Source organism: Melospiza melodia, chromosome 1 (assembly GCF_035770615.1).
Source record: "Melospiza melodia melodia isolate bMelMel2 chromosome 1, bMelMel2.pri, whole genome shotgun sequence".
NCBI classification, from domain to species: Eukaryota; Metazoa; Chordata; class Aves; order Passeriformes; family Passerellidae; genus Melospiza; species Melospiza melodia.
In genome coordinates this window covers 165,050,407-165,069,256 of record NC_086194.1, presented here as the reverse complement: position 1 = coordinate 165,069,256, position 18,850 = coordinate 165,050,407, and the positions used below count along the sequence as shown (strand labels likewise).

At 41.5% G+C, this 18,850-nt stretch overlaps 1 protein-coding gene across 1 annotated transcript; it reads left to right on the top strand.

Moving 5' to 3' along the window:
* The first annotated feature begins 1,367 nt into the window (after positions 1-1,367).
* On the top strand, positions 1,368-15,052 carry HHLA1 (HHLA1 neighbor of OC90). Its single transcript, XM_063178481.1, has 15 exons — positions 1,368-1,454; positions 2,339-2,398; positions 3,411-3,491; positions 3,955-4,038; positions 4,134-4,217; positions 5,969-6,052; positions 6,605-6,661; positions 6,770-6,856; positions 7,627-7,719; positions 9,140-9,346; positions 9,874-9,945; positions 10,186-10,260; positions 13,758-13,914; positions 14,569-14,651; positions 14,871-15,052. Exons 1-15 carry the CDS (start codon positions 1,376-1,378, stop codon positions 14,912-14,914), a joined length of 1,347 nt encoding a protein of 448 aa, XP_063034551.1. The 5' UTR covers positions 1,368-1,375; the 3' UTR covers positions 14,915-15,052.
* The last annotated feature ends 3,798 nt before the right edge of the window (positions 15,053-18,850 follow it).

Genomic DNA, 18,850 nt, shown 5'->3' with positions numbered 1-18,850 from the left:
AGAGAGTGAAAGAAGGGATAGCCTTGCCAGAGAGTCAGGCCCTGGGATTTTCATGACAGCAATATTTTCATGGTCTGTAGTCTAGCAGTTTGCCAGATTCCAAATATTGTTGCAAGAAAAGCCAGGTTTAGGATTTTTGGTGCTAGACTTGTCCATGGGATACTGGACTCTGTCCATGCTTAATTCCTCCATAGAAAGGTGATGGAGAATGAAGTCTGGGAATGGGATTTGGCCAACACTTTCTGCCTCAGTTCTTTTCTTCTGAACATGCTGTGCAGAAACTGTGGATGAGTCCAGGCTTGGGTCTGAGTAAAAAGGATTGGGCAGATGGGCTGAAAAGGTAGCATGAACTGCTTGAAAGCTCTCAGAGCATTGCTAGGATTAGCAGAGCTGGCACTTACACACCTTTGTCTCATCAGACCAGCAAACACAGACATTTCCAACACAGAAATATTTAGTATTGTTCCACCATACCAAGGAAGAGTCTCTTTAGAGTCACTAAATACAAATAAGCCATTTTTTGAATGTTTGAATTCTCTAGTGACTTCAAGATGAAAAATATTTTAAATATGATGATAATATTTTTCTAATCAAACAGTATTACCTTCAAGATAATGTTTTTCCGCATACTTGTAAGATTAGCTGCTCCAAGAGGATATTAAAAAATTTTGGGCTTTTTTTTTATTTTCATATCATCCCTTATTTTCTGACAACTACAGAGTTATTTGACATGTTCTGATATTACAAACACAGGGGAAACATGAAAAGAAACCTTTTTTTCCCCACCTCCCTAGCCAGCTAATTAAGTCTTTGAAACCTGGAAAGCAGCTCATGGTCTGAAAGGCAGAACATTGTTAATCCTTACCAAGCAGGTAGGCAAGGCAGTATGGACACAACCTGGTGATAGTAACTCAGAAATACAAAACCAGGAATGATCAGAAAAACAACATTTCTATGGAAGAGAACTTAGCTGACATTTGTGGTCTGAAACCAAACATAAGCAAATTTTGCCTTGTTTTTAATAGAACAGTTTTAGGCAGTTGTTGTGTCAGGTGCCTTTTAGGCACAGCTCATCCTGCCAGAGAAGAGGGTTGTGTTGATAACATCACCAATTTCCCAGAAAAGCCAGTTAGGTAGGACTCAAAAATCAAGAGGCACCCACAGGCACAGAGGAAATACTGATTGTGGGGTCTCTGCTCCTTTGTCATTTCCAACACCAATCTTTCTCTGCATCACAGAAATCAGATATTTCTCTTGTGGTTAAATCATTCTGGGACAAGGGCTGGACAAAATTGCTCAATGTTAAAAATTTTACCAGCACCAAAAGAGCATTTCTCTCTCCTAGAGCAGCCAGACCTGCTGGAAGTCAGCATCCATGATGCAGGGGCTCTGCTGGCAGGTGGCAGTGAAGATGAGCCTGGGATTCCTGTGTCTCTTTCTGGTTTTCAGCACAGGTAAGGACAATGGGCTGGTGCTCCCCAGCGAATTCCCCAGTGTATTCCCTGCTGCTCCCACAGCCCCATTCCCACATTTGTGGCAGGTTTGGTTCTTTCCCCGTGTGCAGGGAACACTGAAGGGCTGGAGCTGCAGGGCTGGTGTCACTCAGCAGAGCAGAGCAGGGGATGCCTGTTCCTAAATCCCATGCTGAGAATCTGGAATCAGAAAGGTTTAAAAGGAAAGAGAGGGAAGGGTCATAGAAGAGCTCCTACCACCTAGACTGTCAATTCAGATTTAACTTGGACTAATTGAGAGTTCTTAATACAGCTGATTAATACAACATCACAATTTATAAACCTTGGATTATACACTGCCTACTGGGTATTTCTCCTTTGTAAACATACATAAAGGGTAATTTAGATGGGCTGAGATTAGCATGAGATTAAATTAGCATTTTCTAGCACTGACTCCTTTGGAGAGCCTTTGGGATTAATCTTAGGAGGCACTCAGCTCTCCTCCGGTGGGATAGGTAACCTAAATCTCCAACACATATCTTCAACTTGTCCTGCAGTCTCTCATTTACTGCTGTACACCTCAGCTGGTCACCAAGTGATCCCAGAAACCCAGTCCAATCTCCTGCGCCCAGTTTCAGCCCATTCCTCCTGCAACACAGCCCTTGAGGACAATCCTCAATTGCATGACTGCTCTGATTAACAAATATACACAGAGAACAGAAGATTTATTTGCATTTGGCCTTATTTTACTCTTTACCTTGCAGAAATTCTTGGTGCAAGCCTAGTGAAGATCTCTGCAAATATTCACTACTATATTTTTATTTTGATTATTGAGGGGCAAATTCAACAGGGAAAACTGTTTCTCAGTCTCTTTCTTCCCTTTGCAGCTTCGTGCCTAAGAAAAGAAAACAAGAAAGAGAAGCAATTGGCAGTGCTGGCTACTGCAGGTAACAGGCAGCACATCAGGAGCCCAGAGCCAGGGTGGTAATGGGAGTGGGAGGTGCTGTGCAGATGGACCCTGCTCCTGCAGAGTCTGTGAGCCCCAGCCCACCCAGTCCAGTCCCTGGCCATGTTAACAACTGTCCTTCCCAAAATCTGCTCTTCTCTTTTTCCTTTCTCTCCTTCCCAGCTCTTCATTCCCTTTTGTTTTTCCTTTTCTCTCCTCTATGCTGTGGACAAGTGCTGCTTTCAGCCCTGGGGTGCTTCAAGCTGGTTATAAATAGTACTGATGTCATTGGAAAATTGCTCTTCTCCCCAGATTCAATTTTGTTCTCATCTCAGCTTTCTGTGCTTCTTTTTCTGTCCTGCTCTGTTCTTCCTCTCTGTCATGCTCACACACACCTTCCTCCCTCACACAGACACTGCACTGCTCTGCTCCTGCATGACTTTGTGGGAGGGAAGCAAAAAAAAACTCGTTGAAAAGACTTGGGAAAAGTCAAATAAGCAACAACAACAGAAATAAAACAAGATAAAAAGAGTGATTTGGCTACAGCAAAATTTTTCTGTTGTAGCAAGCAGTATAGCCATCAATGTAGGTGAAAAACAAAAATCTATATTTTCATGCAGGTTTGGGGAAGGTGGAACCTTTCCTAGGCACTTTCTCTGCCTTTTGTGACCGGCATGGTGAGATCTGCTGCTCTGTTGGCAGCAAACACCCATTGCCCTGCAGGGGAGGGCACCAGCATGCCAGGGCTGGCAGGGTCCTGCAGCTGCTCAAGGACATGGTCAAGGGCACAGCTGGCAGAATTTTGGCTCACCATTTTACTGCTGCTGTATCTTGCTATTTCCTAGACTCATCTCCATGGTGGAATTTTACTTTCCCATCAGTGTTTTTTTGGTACGCCCCAAATGTGCATAATCTGCTCATTTTGGTTTTCCAGTTCTGGCAGATTTCCAGCACACGTGAGCAGTGGCTGCACAGCTGTTTCCTTCTGCCTTCATGCACTCCTTTTCTTTCAGAGCTGCCTGCAAAGTCCCTGGACCTGGCTGCCATTAACCTGACAGAGCTGGTGAACGGGATGCTGAGCACTGCACTCAGAGGTAAAGGGACACAGCTGGCAGGTCACAGCTGCAGCCCAGCAGAGCAGGAGAAAAGGCACCACAGGTGCTGGCAGGAGAAGCTGTAAACATGTGCTGTCAGCCTCCAGAGTTGTTTCCAGGAGCATGTTACCTCTGTGCATTTATCGTGCAGATGGCTGTCTACCCCAGAGAACTTGGAAATTAGTGTGGGTTTATATATAGACACAATATAATTACTTGTGGGACGCCTTTCAAAAGCACTTTCTAATCCAGTGTACATTTCAATTTAAAGGAAAACAAAATCAAAAGGAAGAAGCAATGCAAATGATCCTTCCTTCAGTGGAAATGAGAATGGACTGGGTGTGAGGCAGCTGTATCATGCTGGCACCTTGGGAATCCTTTAGACACTAAATGAGCAGAGTCAAAACATGCTGTTCTCACCATTTATTCCCAGCACTAATAGCATGGACCTGTGTTTCTGCAGGTACCAAGAAACTCTTCTCTTTGCTGAGCATCACCTCTTACAGCTCGTTTGCCTTCCACAAAGTGTCAGTCACCATTTACAACAGTGAGTGTTGGCTTTGCTCAGCTCTGCAGCAGCTTCTCTCCCACAGCCTGGGCCACAACACACTGATATTTTTTTCCCTCTGTCTCTCCCTCCAGTCTCTAATGCAAAAAATATTGACCCTGGCAAGTTCCCTATGCACTACTGCTACTGTGTGAATAATGTGACAAATGACTTGACAGGTGGGTACACAAAAGAGTGGGCAATTGCATGTGCTTAAGCTGAATTATTTCCTTTGGAGCTGAAGGCTGTAGTCCGAATTCTGCAGAATTCATCCTTATGATTTCCACCACCACACTGAGGCCAACAGCCATAACTCACAAGGAGTGGCTGCTCTAATCCACAGCCTCAGGTGGCTGCAACCAGCCTGGGATGGAGTCAAGTGACTGGTGTGGTTTGGCTGGCAAAATCCTCCCTTTCTTCCTTGGAAATACAAATTGCAGCACAGGAGAGACAACCAGCATTATGTGGTACCTCACCTTGGCCACTTTTTCTCTCCTGAGAAAACCCAGAGGAGATGAACAAGGGTTTCTCTGCACCAACAGAGAAACTTCCAGTTGTTATAGTAACTTCTAGGTTAATAAGCCAGGTCTAATAAGCTCTCAGAGGCCCATAACACACCCAAGACAGTTCAGCTACCCTTGGAGGCATAAAAATCAGCAGGATGGCTTCTTTGCAGTGTTGGAAACAAAAAGGTTTAATAAAAGGCAATATAACAAACAGAAAATCCGAGCCAGGTGCTAAATGTTCTTGCTCCTGGTAAAACACTTTACAAAAGCCCTTGGTTTCTTTATTCACGTCCTTTTCTAGTTAATTGTCCAGGCAAGACTTTTTGGCTTCTGTCTAATTAGCTATCTTTAAGTTTGAGGTGAAGTCTCCTGGGTCCTCTGAGGTGTCTTTTCACTTAATTGAGGAGAGAAACTTCTGGGCTTCTTTCCTTTTAAGGTGACAAAGGATAGTTTTGTCCCTCCATCAACAAGAGGCACACTCCTCCATCCAGTAACCTCAATGAGCCCAAGAGAAGGGAAAAGCAAGCACTAACATCTTCATAGAACTGTTGAATGGACTACAAAGTACTGTTGGGCAAACCCTTCACCTGAAATCCTCATTCACACCCCTGATTTCACAGAATTTAACATTTCAGGATGCATGTGAGGGTTTGAATTCTTCAGATGGTTAATGCAGGGGATCAAGAGTAGATCAGCAGCTACAGAGCAGACTCCAAACCCTCTATGCCATACGTGGTGACCCTGCACAAGCCACAGTGGCTTTCATGGCTTTCTCTGGACCCACATATCCCACAAGCCTTGATGGATAATTACCCAGTTTGCTTTGGAGAATAACAGAGAAACTTTAATCTTTGTGTTGCAAATCCAGAATATCTTGGGGATTGGAGCATTCTCCAAAGCAGTAAAAATTCAGGGCTCAGGTCCAGCACTCCCTAAGTGAGAACAGTGACCTGTTACTGCTAGGAAGTACCACTAAAACACCACCAGCCATTCCTTGGGCTGACATCTGAATCATCAGGATGTCTGAAGCAGACCCCAGAGGAAAAAATCCAATTCCTATTGGAAGGTCCTACACGGCAGACAGGCAATTACAGCGGGCAAAGCCTGCAGGCTTTAGATCTCCTGCATTTAAGCAGACTAAGTACAGCATTGATTTTAAATGTTCTCTTGAACAGATAAATTCCACTCAAGTTTGCTTTTAGACACACATATTTTGGATATCATCTCTGAAATATACTTCTGAAAGTATTCTCATGGTTTCTTCCAGTCCACTCCAGGAAAATATTTTAAACTTTAAAATATTTTAAGCTTTGTCTTGTATGAGCATATATCTAAAATATCATCACATATAAGAGTGAATTTTTGACTTGGCATTCATGATAGGATATATTTTCAATAATAAACTTTCTCTATTTGTTGTCTAGATTTTACAGCTCTACTTGTTGATATCATTGGAAACTCCACCAGTTATCTCACAGAAATTTTCAAATCCACTTCTATTCTCTCAGGTTTGCATTTCCTTTGAACATTTATCATTGTCTTATCTGTCTCATTTACTCCTGGCGTGAAAACAACCACAAAAATGTGGATAAAAGCCTATTGCTCTTACTCAACAGCATTTTTCTTGCAACACACGGAACAAGATACATATATAATATGCATGTGTATAATATAGAGATGTACATGTTTCCATGTTGTTCAAATGTTTTATAATTAATTACTAAAGATTGGTAGGTTTGAGAATTATTATTATATACTGATATTGTGAGCAATTCTGATTCACAGAGAATAAGTATGGGCTATATTATCTGAAGATTTTTTTCCATGTAAAAATGCTTGTAATTTAGAATTTTAATTAGATAGAAACTTTTTCCCTGAAGATACAAACATTTGGATTTGATGGTAGTTTGAGATTTTTGTCAAAAATTAGATCAGAAGGAACATACTTGGTCAGCTGCCATAGCCACATGCCATTTTTGTTTGTGTTTTCAACTGTTTAAGATAATTCCCTGTAAGGAAAACTGGTAACAATGATCTCTTTTATGTTTTTTGCCTTTCAGTGCGTCAGAGCAATGACTCTGATTGTATATACATCTGTGTGATGGCAGGGCAGACAGGTAAAAGTTAAAATCATTCCACCCAACAATATTGCCCTAGTTTTCCTCAGTGATGATTTATACTGGAAATAAGCTTTTGTTGATATTTGTAAGCATTTCTATTTGCAGGGAAAAATCTGTCTGATTTTTTGGAAATACTAGATAAGTCTCCTGTTATTAATTACACATTTTCCAGTAACACATCATCTGACCTGGGTAAGTACATCCTGGGGAATAAAAGGAAACAGAAACCTGAGTGAAAATCATGTTCATATTGCTCTTGCAATGAGTACTCCATCCTCATTACCATTACTATAAATATTATTTCATTTTTTATTATTGCTTATATATTTGAATAATATTATATATATGGTTATAGTTATAATAATATTTTATATTGTTGAAAATTTAATACAGTAATTATATCATAAGTGTCAGTAAATTTTACAAATCTTTAGATTATTTGTTACAAGGTCTTCAGGTGGAGCAACAAACAAAACCTGCCAGGATGAGAGCTTTTAGAGAATTCAGCATTGGGCTGGGGAGGGTCTCCAGTGCTCCTAAATCTAACTGGGTGCCTTCCATAGCTCTCAGCACAAATGAGCTCCTACTTTTACGTGAGTTACATTCAGAGTGGAGGTGAACACATTCAGTCATTGTTCTGTGTGACTCCTCCATCCAAAACTGCTTTGCCAGTTTGAGCTGCACTTCATGTGCTCACCTTTCACTGTTGCCCATCACTGTCTCCCATTTTCAAGGACAAACTGAAGTCAGTGGCAAGTTGTGTGTGCTGAAAGCTCTGGGATGTTTCTCTTTGCAAAACCAAACAAACAAAAAAAAAAAAAAAGATGACACTTGGCCAAAACCCCTTTTAATTAGAAACAACAGCTGCTTCTATGGTAGCAGAATCTGATTTCTTTCCTTTCTCTCACACAATATGCAGTGGGATAGTGAATGCTCTAACCTTGTCTTCTCATACCTCCAAGACCTAGATTCGATTTTCTCAACTTTTGTGAAGTTGCAGGAAGACTCAAACAAGACACTGGATTCATCAGCAGAACATGTGTGGACATTTAAATGTGAGCAAATATTGTCAGACCTAAATTTGTGTTCCCCTTGATGAATGTCTTGACAAATGATGTTAGCTCCAAATGAAGGGTAGCATAAAATTTCTCTGAATCAGCAGATGATGCCAGTAATGCATTGAAGAGCTGGAGGATAAAGAAACTCTTGCGAAAAGCCATTTTACCAGAAAAAATAAGTTTTCTAAAGAGGCAGAGAAAAAGAGAAAAACTGATTGTTGGTTTGAAACCAAAAATAAGATTATTTAGACTATTTCCTCTTATTTTCTATGGGGTTTTTTCTGTATTATTTTCTATTTCTTTATATGACATTCAGTTGTACTTGAGCATTTCATAAACTTTAGTACATTTAATTTTGCTACAGGGCTACAAGATAGAAAAGTGCTGCTCTGCCCCATTTTGGAAGCCAAAAATCAAGGCTTCTGCACCTGCTAACTTGTAGTAGAAATCAATAGAAATTCCGACCTTGACTTCATACATCCTTGTCACTGCAGCTGCATCTCTCTCCTACAAAATGCCTGCATTTCCTCTAGGCAGTCTGCTGTCCTTTATAAATATTTTTAATTTCCTAAACCACATGCCCACCTTTGTTATCTCTCATAGCCACGAGTGTCAGTTCTCAATCTGCAGCATCTGCCCTCCAGTACCTGCCTGCTCACCTTCTGACAGACAAGACCTTTCTCTCTTTCTACTGTAGTGAAGCAGTTCAGGAAATTAGGCACAAATTATGTACTTAATTTCCTTGTGCTTTTAAGTACAAGAAAAAACCAAAAGCCTGCAGGAAAATTTCAGTTTCTTTCTTTGTTTATGAAAACTCACACATTAAAATGTTCTCAATTAAAACTTCAAATATTATTGGAACTCCATGTGTTTCTGTACTTAAAACGAAATGGAGAAGTGCTTGCTCAAGTGCCAGAGGAGCACTCAAGGGGTAGATGGGATTTTCTGGGTGTATTTTAGATATTATTCTCCCCCAGTGTGTTGGAGTTGCTGGTGCCTGTGACGGTGTTCACAGGGGTCTGAGGATGAGGGAAGAGACGAGGATCCGACTCTATGTTTCAGAAGGCTTGATTTATTATTTTATGATATATATTATATTAAAACTATACTAAAAGGATAGAAGAAAATATTTCATCAGAAGGCTAGCTAAGAATAGAAAAAGAAAGAAAGAATAACAAAGGCTTGTGACTCGGACAGGGAGTCTGAGCCAGCTGACTGTGATTGGCCAATTAGAAATAACTCTATGAGACAAATCACAGATCCACCTGTTGCATTCCACAGCAGCAGATAATCAATGTTTACATTTTGTTCTTGAGGCCTCTCAGCTTCTCAAGAGAAAAAAAAATCTTAAGGAAAGGATTTTTTAGAAAATATCATAGCTAGAGGTGCCCTTTCTCTGTCTCTCTCTCTTCTCCAGCTACCAGGACCCCTCTCGCCCAGAAAGGAGCAGGCATCCCCACCATCCCCACCACGAGGCTCCCGCTGTGGCCAAGGACAGCTGGAGCCAAAGGCTGGTGGTTTCCATCACCCCACGTGGATGCTCCCAGGCCCCAGGGCATGGCCAGCGCCCCCCTGAGCCCTGTGGGGAGCCTGGCCCCATCGCCAGCCCTGCAGCCCAGCCCCAGTGAGTATGGCCAGGAGCCTGGAACCGCCCTGCCCCACTGCTCTGGGCCTTGCCCAGGTGCCTCTGAGTGGAGCTTGGAGAGCCCTGCAGGGACACCCCCTCTGGGTTACCAGTGAGTTCATTACTTTATTGCAGAAATGCCAAAATCAGCTATAGGTTCCATCCTGTAGTTTCTTGTCTTTAGGGGAAAAACCTGATCTTGCTTCCCACAAACACCTTTGCCACTTGGATCTTCCCCCACATTTAGCTCCAAATTTGGTGAGCAGACCTGTGAAAAAGCAATGTAGAAATGCTTCTTTTGCCTTCTTGATGCCTTTTTGAAACCCTGCCCTTCCCTAGTCCACAGGCTATTCAAGTTTTAGTCAAGTACAGATTTTTCTTTTTTATTTCATCCTGGCATTTTTATATATGTCACTGGCAGTACTGGGTGAGGGACTCTGGCTGTTGAGCTGTCTCATACCTAGAAATTCTTCTCAGTAGACAGATAAATAATGAATAAAAGGAAAGGTGTGTCTCTGTTTCCACAGCTGAGATGTCCATGCTTTGGATGCAGACAGTGTCTCCACAAGAAGCCAGCAAAGTGATGCAAACAGAGCCAGGTAAGACTGATCTGAAATAGCAGCAAAGTGTGTTTTCATAAACACTCTATTTATGAAATAGAAAGTAATATATAGAAATAGATGACTCATAATGTGTTTAAACATCACTGTCCATGTAATGTTTACTAATGAACTGTGAGTTCAGGGTTGTATTTTTTATTCCTTTTTGCTGCTCCTTCAATCAACCTGCCTTTTTGTTTTAAGATGCCAAAGCAAATTCTGTTCTTTTCCCTCCCCCAGATTTGCCCTCCACAGTGCTGTCTCTGCCTCCTTCCTACCGACCTGGTGTGACACTGAAACTTAACTCAGCTACCAGTGAGTAAATGCACCTCATGCACAGAAACAGCAGTGTGTTTGCAAGTGATGCAAGATAGAAACATTCCCAGGCACAAAAAACATACATGGTTAATTAGCTTGTGATAGTTTATGTATGTAAACCACCCCAAATGCCCAAGGGACTGCTTCCCATTTGCTTGTGAATTGTACACAGCTGCAAATTCAAGACATACATTATATTGTGATGATAGAATAACATGGGTACTCTGTGGGGCAATTTTAGCACTGATTGGTTATCAGAGAATTCATTCTTATGTCATTCCAAAAGAAAATATCATGCTTTAAATCTCGTCATAAACAAAATTATGAAATCAGCTCATGCCACATGAAACCCCCAGAATTGTTCTGAATTTACAATACTGCAAACTCCTTCCTCAGCTAAAAAAGGATCATCATCAACTAGATTTTCCTGAAAGCTCAATTCTCATCTGCTTCTATTTCTGTGTGGTGACTGTCCAGGAGAAGCATGGATGCTGGGTAGTGCAAAGATAACATATCAGCCTGGCCTCCAGGGGTCTTCAATATACTTTAGGCTTGGTGTTTTAGATAAAACCAGAAGTGTCTGAGGAACTAAAATGCTGGACAAATCACTTGCATTTTCATGGTCATCTTTTTAGCTCTTATAATGCTATTTAATTCTGAAATCAATTTTATTTTTTCTCTCATCTTACTTCTGTTTAAAGAGCTCCAAACACCAGAGTCCTCCTCTGCTGTGCAGCACTAATAGACCCTGGAGAGCCTAGGATGCTTTGAAAATGTGGGAAAACTGGATTTCAGTGAGATGGGTGAATTGGAGTCACCAAATGCTTCTCTGTGAGGAGCCATGGAGGCACAGGCTGCCTGCCTAATTCTAACAATCACACATTTGGGGATATAAATCCAGCAGTGGGATCCTTAAGTAAGAAAGGGCATTCACATTGTTCTGAGGGATGACTCATGATTCCAATAATTAATTTCTTTAATCACAGAAGTGGGTGCCAACTAATAAATCATGTACATGTGCATATTAGAGTGTGCAGGGAGGGATATTTTGAGTCTGAATCATTCACAGTAACCATAACATTGGTCTTCACTGGCAGCAAAATTTAATCTCAGTGTCACAGGGATGTGATATTGAATTAATAAAAGAGCTGTCTGTTTATTGCAAAAGTTGGACACTTCACTGCCCCTGACAATAATGTGGCAATTTCAAACACACAGGAGGAAATCTGCACAGGAGCTGTGGTTCTTGCCTTTTCTGGTCTCTTGACTAATTCAATCTCTTAAGAAAGAGAATTTTTAGAACAGAAAGTTCTGAAATAAATTCCTACTTTTATTTATCTTTATGAACTTTTTTACTGAACACAAAAAAATACATTTCAGAGTAGATAGTTATTACAGAAGAGGTATAAAGCTTTACTATGAATGGGTGAAAATTTAAATTTCAATGATATGATGTGAATATACTCTGCAATAAAAAAAACTAAATAGAAAATTAATTGAAAATTATTTCATCATTAAACAAATACAGTATTATGCAAATACAGTGTTAAAGTGATTGCCAAAAATGAAAACCAAATCAATTTCCTTAGCTTTCAGCATTTTTGTTTGACTTCTCTTTCCCACATAGATGACTTCAAATTGAAATTGCCTACGTTCAATTTGCAGCTAGATAAAACTGAATTTCTGCTGGCAAAACACATGGCTTGAATAAAGCATTTAATGCCTGGTTAGCAGGATAGGAGGACCCACTTCTGTGGGGGCCGAAATTCGTAGGAGGGTGGCCTTCAGCAAGTTTTAATTATTCATCAACTTTATTATTTCTAATCAATTTTAAGAGTACTTTTCATGGACAACTTATATTAAAACCTCATTGTCCCATGCTGTGATATTTGGTTTTAACATGAAGTGGGTTTACATAAGCAAGGAATCATTAATTTTTCATTCACTCCATGTAGGAGAATATCAAGGTGTGTCAAATGCTATTAAGGGGACAAAGCCTAATGACATTTAGTGAAATTGCTGAGGTGAAGAGAAATGCCCATCTCTGCTAATCTCACCTGGCATTTCTGCAGTGCTTTTGACACAGCTGGCTTTCAGAGCAGCCTGTGAGTTTGGGAGCTGCCAGGGTCTGTGCCCTGCTCCTCACATACTCCTGCTATCTTGGTCAAGCACTGCCAGCAGAGAAATGGTTTCATAGCAATGAAAATGGTTTCTCTTTCAGCTTGGTAGAGCCCTGATTTTCCTCCTGCCCAAGAATGCCATTTTATATTAAAATTCTTGTCAGCACTGGATGACTCAAGCTTATTTCAACAGAACTTCATTAGTCCAAATTTAACCTTCATAACCTGTGCTATCACATAACATAGCATTGCCCAGAGCTATAAAGTGTGTGAGACATGTGAACCTGGAAATGCAATTACACTGTCTAAGGGGATTATACTCAGCAGGTAAGGTAGGTTATCCACACATGGCCATGGCCTGCTGCTACTTACACAAAAATGGAAAAAAGTAGTTGACAGTCACACCAAGGCTGCCCTCACTTTTCTTTCTTTCTTTCTTTCTTTCTTTCTTTCTTTCTTTCTTTCTTTCTTTCTTTCTTTCTTTCTTTCTTTCTTTCTTTCTTTCTTTCTTTCTTTCTTTCTTTCTTTCTTTCTTTCTTTCTTTCTTTCTTTCTTTCTTTCTTTCTTTCTTTCTTTCTTCCTTTCTTCCTTTCTTCCTTTCTTCCTTTCTTCCTTCCTTCCTTCCTTCCTTCCTTCCTTCCTTCCTTCCTTCCTTCCTTCCTTCCTTCCTTCCTTCCTTCCTTCCTTCCTTCCTTCCTTCCTTCCTTCCTTCCTTCCTTCCTTCCTTCCTTCCTTCCTTCCTTCCTTCCTTCCTTCCTTCCGCCACTTCCTTCCTTCCGCCACTTCCTTCCTTCCGCCACTTCCTTCCGCCACTTCCTTCCGCCACTTCCTTCCTTCCTTCCTTCCTTCCTTCCGCCACTTCCTTCCTTCCTTCCTTCCTTCCGCCACTTCCTTCCTTCCGCCACTTCCTTCCTTCCGCCACTTCCTTCCTTCCTTCCTTCCGCCACTTCCTTCCTTCCTTCCTTCCTTCCTTCCTTCCTTCCTTCCTTCCTTCCGCCACTTCCTTCCGCCACTTCCTTCCGCCACTTCCTTCCGCCACTTCCTTCCGCCACTTCCTTCCGCCACTTCCTTCCTTCCTTCCTTCCTTCCGCCACTTCCTTCCTTCCGCCACTTCCTTCCTTCCGCCACTTCCTTCCTTCCTTCCTTCCGCCACTTCCTTCCTTCCTTCCGCCACTTCCTTCCTTCCTTCCTCCTTTCCTTTCCTTTCCTTTCTTCCTCTCCTTCCTCCGACCCCAAAACGTCATTTTCAGGGATATCCCTTATTTGTTGGAGTAGGGAAGCCATTTCTTTGGAGACCATATCCCAGACCAGGCAGAGCAGGAGATGTGGTGGCCCAAGCCTTTGTGCTGGCTCAGAGCTGTGCTTTGTCCCCAGGGTGCCCCCAGGCGATGCTCAGAGACCCCCGTGTCACCTCCCCTCCTGTCACCCTCGTAGTGCAGAAGATCAACCCCTGTGTGATGGAGCTCTGCAGGTTCTTTCAGCTGTGCCTCTGTGTTGGTCAGAGAAGATATTCCAGAAAGGAAGCCATGAGGTAAAACCTGGCACTATTTTTTCTTTCTTGGTCTGCTTAAAATACTCCTTTGGGCTTTTTGTTCCCAAATGACAATTTTCAATCACCAATGATTATTATGGAGGGTCTGTGGCCACTGGCTGAGACCCAAATGTGTCCCAGGGCACTGATCAGTACCTGATCTGGCTTCAGTATTCCAGCTAAAGGAAAAAAAGCCCAGTTGCATCTTTCCAAACATCCAATGGCATCACTGAGGTTGGAATCTAGCTTTTTACTTCCATATTTAGTAGTAGCAGCATGATGTACTGTGCTTATCATGGAATCACAGATTGCTTTGAGTTGAAAGGGAACTAAAGACCATTTATTCCAGCTCTGCTGCCATGGGCAGGGACACATTCCACTGGACCAAGCTGCTCCAACCCTAATCCAACCTGACCTTGAACACTTCCAGGGATGGGGCATCCACATCTTCTCTGGGCAACCTGTGCCACTGTGTCACCACCCTCTCAGTAAAGAATTTCTGCCTACTATTTAATCTGAACCTGCCCTCTTTCAGCCTGAAGCCATTCCTCCTTACCTTATCACTCCATGCCCTTGTCCAACGTCCCTCACCTTATGAAAGATAACAAGCCTCTTATCTTTAACTGCATCTCCTATCTGTAACTCCATCTTCAGATACTGTGTTGAATACTATTCCTGGTTTGTGAAAAATGCAAGTTATGTCTGCGAAAGAGTCAAAAGGGTTGCTTACTCCCACAGTAAGTACATTTTCACTTTATATCTCTATATCTCTACACACCTTGTTATGAAGATATAACAAAGATTTTTGCATATCCACAAAATATTTGCTGTCATCAGATAGCTATTTTATCTGATAATGATTTTTAAAGGATTAAAAAAATTATTTTACCTTCATGCATGTTTTAACATTTTCTTGTAAAACCTCTTCTAACTAATATTTTCTTGTGTTCTTCCAGCATTGAAGCAAAAATGCCTTAAAAACATCTGTACATCAGTTTAGAGCACTGAGAAATTTTACTGCAAGTTGGAAGACTGGTGGCAGTTTTAGTTTTCTTTTTGATTTCTCAGAAAGAAACCTGTTATTTGTAAATATTTGAAATCAGACAAGCTATTAACCAGATGTTAACCTAGAAATGTCTCCTCCACCAAGTCATTGTAAAAATAATGTCTAAAAAACAGAGATTTTTATACAAGTGATGTAACTGCAATAAAAACATTATAAGTATTTTTAAAATCTTATTTATAAAAGATATTTACATGGCTGGCTAATGAATGCAAACAGTTTCTATTTATTTTATTGATATTTAAGACACAGTAATCAAAATTAACGAATGCAAAATAATTTAAAAGCAACCTGAAACATTGAAGACAAGCAGAACTCTCTGGTGTTAAACACATGCAGATTACCTTCTAAATCAAAAACTTCCATTACTTTAGCAATTCCTGTTGTGCCAACCCAGGAAGTGACAGAATCTTTTGTACTCGAGATGTATTTGTGTGAGCTCGCCAGGATTCACAGAAACATGGAATTATAGAATGGTTGGGTTGGAAGGGACCTTAAAGATTTTCTACTTCCAGTCTCACCAGATCAGGTTGCTCAGGGCCCCTTCCAACCCAGCTTTCATTTCCTTCATATGCAAGTCTGGTGAACTAAAAAGCAGTTCTAGAAAAAAATGAAAGAATAACCAAATCAATTACATTATCCCATAGTTTTCTATGCTGCAGCAACATTATGCTACCAGAGTATGTCATCAAGCCATTAATACTGTTTTTAAATAAGAAGTTTATTTGCACTATAGCTGCTGCACATTGATGTTTCACTGAAGAGAGATGTTCAAAGGCAAAGCCAAGGAGGAAAATAACAATATGAGCAATGCTGAACCCCGTGAGAGGTGGGATGCAGTAGTTCTCTTCTAAAATACATTTTGCTGTTGTGCTTAATAGTGTGAGAGAAGAACTTCTGTCATGTCAAAGAGCAGGATAGATTGGAGTGGTACCAATTTCAGCAGATATTGAAAGTTGGGCCAATGGAATAAATAGGAATGTCAATACAGTGAGCATGTGCTGGGAATAAGACAGGCTGCTATCCAGAAGGACGTCAACAGGCTGAAGAAATGAGCCAACAAGAACTTCACAAAGTTCAAGAAGTGCCATAACATGGCTGTGGCACTGCCATGCTGTGGGAGGTCTCACCCTGTTGCAGCAGCCTCAGTCTGTGCCCATTGTCTCTTGCTGTGTCACTGGGCACTGCTGGACAGAGACTGGCTCTGTCCCATTGCACCCTGCCCTCGGGTGTTCACGGGATTGATGAGATCCCCCCGAGGCTCCTCAAGGGAAGAGTCCCAGCTCTCTTGTCCCCTGAAATAGGAGCCTCCTCCAGCTAAATCTCATAAGCTCTTGGAGGTCTATTTCACACCCAAAATAGCTTAGCTACCTTAGAAGGCATAAAATCAGCAGGATGGCTTCTATTGCAGTGTTGGAAACAAAAAGGTTTTAATAAAAGACAAAATAACAAACTCTTTACAGAGAAAAACCAATTTAGGTGCAAGAGGCCCTCCTGCCCTTGGTGAAACACCTCACAAAAGCAATTAGTTTCTTTGTTCTCTTCTTTTTTTAGTAAATGGCCTAGGCAAGAATTTTTGGCTCCTGTCCAGTTAGCTATCCTTACGTTTGAGGTGAAGTCCCCTGGGTCCTATGAGATGCCTTTTTCACCTAATCAAAGAGAAAAACTTCTGGCCTTATTTCCCTTTTAAAGGGACAAAGGATAGTTTTGTCTCCATCAACAAGAAGCACATTCCTACAGCCCCCTCCTCATGGGAGATGTTCTGGTCCCTTCATCATGTCTGTGCCCCTTCTCTGATCTGTCCCAAGTTTTTCCATGTCTGTGCTACACTGGGAAGCCCAGAATTGGACACAGCCCTGCAGACGTGGCCTCACCAGTGCAGAGCAGAGGGGCAGAACCCCTCCTTCAACCTGCAGGCAGCACTTTGGCCAATGCAGCACATGCTGAGCCCTCTCTGCTGCAGGGGCACACCTCTCACTCCCGTTCAACCCTGTGTCCAGCAGGAGCCCAGGCCCTTTCCTAGCAAGCTGCTTCCCAGGTAGGTGGCCACCAGCACATCTTGGTGTGTGAGGCTGCACCTCTCCAGATGCAGGACTTGGCTCTTCTTGTTGAACTTCATGGAGTTCCTGTTGAGGTCCTGGCTGGCTGCATGACCCTTGGAAATTCCAGTCACTCATCCCATTCAGTGTCACCTGCCAGCTCTCTGAGGGTCCATTCTGCCCCATCATCCAGGCCATTCATGGAGATGCTAGGCAGGGCTGGATCCAGCACTGGCTGCTGGAATGCACCACCAGGCACTGGCTTCCCAATAGACTCTGTGCCATTGGCCACCACCCTTGTGGCGTCACCAGTCCATTTTCAACCACCTCCCCAGGCACATCCAGCTCAGACATCAACAGCTTCTCCATGAAGATCTTACAGGTGACCGTGAAAACCTTTTTTCCTGAAAACTTTGTAGGTCACAGAGTCAAAGGGCCTTTTGCTCATGTAAGTATTTTTACAATTCCCAACTGTCAGACTTCTCACTTCTCCATGCTGCAGTTCAGTGGGCAGTTTGTCTCTGTTGAAGGACTCTTTGAAGGGTAGCTGTGTCTGGCCCTGGCAGAAAGCACACGTTCCTGATGGAAAGCAGCCTGCCCCAAGCTCACTGAACCAACCTTCTCCTGCATTTCACTCAGCCTTGGACCAGAGCCACTGGGGATAGATTAAAGAGGACTTCCCAACCCTGAGGAATGCCAGTGTTTAAAGCTGTGTAAACTCTCACTCATCTTTCATCACCAAACACTACCTCTTGCTAAGCCATTAAAGCCACATTCACATGCCCAAGAGATTTTGGGAGTGATTAATAACAATGGCATGTCTGTTATTTAATTACAGCCAAGAGCATTAGGGAAAGTTATTATATGGTGAAGGCACCTGCAGAACAGACTTCCCAGTATAGATCCTTTACATGGCTGGAGCCATATTACAGACACACTGGGCATAAAGACTCCAAGGAATCTCATGGCAGAATTAATTATTAAATGTTGAAGTGGGTTTGATAAAGGAAGGGATCACATGGGTGAGGTCTACATCCAAGTGGGTATAAATAAGTTAGTACTGGCTTTTCTGATACTCATTTGTCTTCCATCCAGCTGCTTTGGGATAATATCCCTCAAGGTAAGTTTTTCTGGATGTTCTCTATAATAAGGGAAGCAAGAAGAAAACAAAGTAGAATAAGCTATTTGTAACTTTGCAGTAATAGACAAAAAATATAGGGAAGAGATTTGGGAAAATAGACTATAAATGTTTAGAGTTGTTAGATTTATAATTTCACTTCCTGATAAAATATTACAAGATTTTCTATTAGAAATTCATTCCATATTTGAGTTAAGAAAAGCAGATAATAATAAGCAGGTACATATATGTGTGTGTGTTCATTTTTTTGGCTGTAAAAAGTCCTATGCCTGACTTACTTGTTTGAAATTTAAAGTAATTTGTGACTGTAGTTAAAAACCAATCTGTCATCTTCCATGTCATGAATACTAGTGCAACACATTGAGAAGAATTTCTTACACACATATCTTGAAGATCTCCAAATAACATCATATTTCTCATTAGGAAAAATAATGATATATTAGATGAGTCTCAACATAGATTAGAATAAATGTTTGACTACAATTTTTTGTGATATGAAGCAAATATAATGGATTGTGGATAAACTGAATTCCAATAGATATAATATCAGAATAACTTCATTTACACAGTGTTTCACAGTATCTTCATTTAAACATAAGAATTGTTTGCACATTGTATGAGATGAAGGAAGATGTGAAAACTGTTTGCAAAACAAAAGAAACTGCAAGTGCACCATTTTATTGCTACATGGCAACT

Bases quoted from the DNA above. Each gene is read 5' to 3' on its own strand.
- HHLA1 (XM_063178481.1), top strand. From the start codon at position 1,376: ATGATGCAGGGGCTCTGCTGGCAGGTGGCAGTGAAGATGAGCCTGGGA. The intron at 6,053-6,604 runs GTTTGCATTTCC...TTTGCCTTTCAG, and splicing joins ATCCACTTCTATTCTCTCAG to TGCGTCAGAGCAATGACTCT. The intron at 9,946-10,185 runs GTAAGACTGATC...TCCCTCCCCCAG, and splicing joins AGTGATGCAAACAGAGCCAG to ATTTGCCCTCCACAGTGCTG.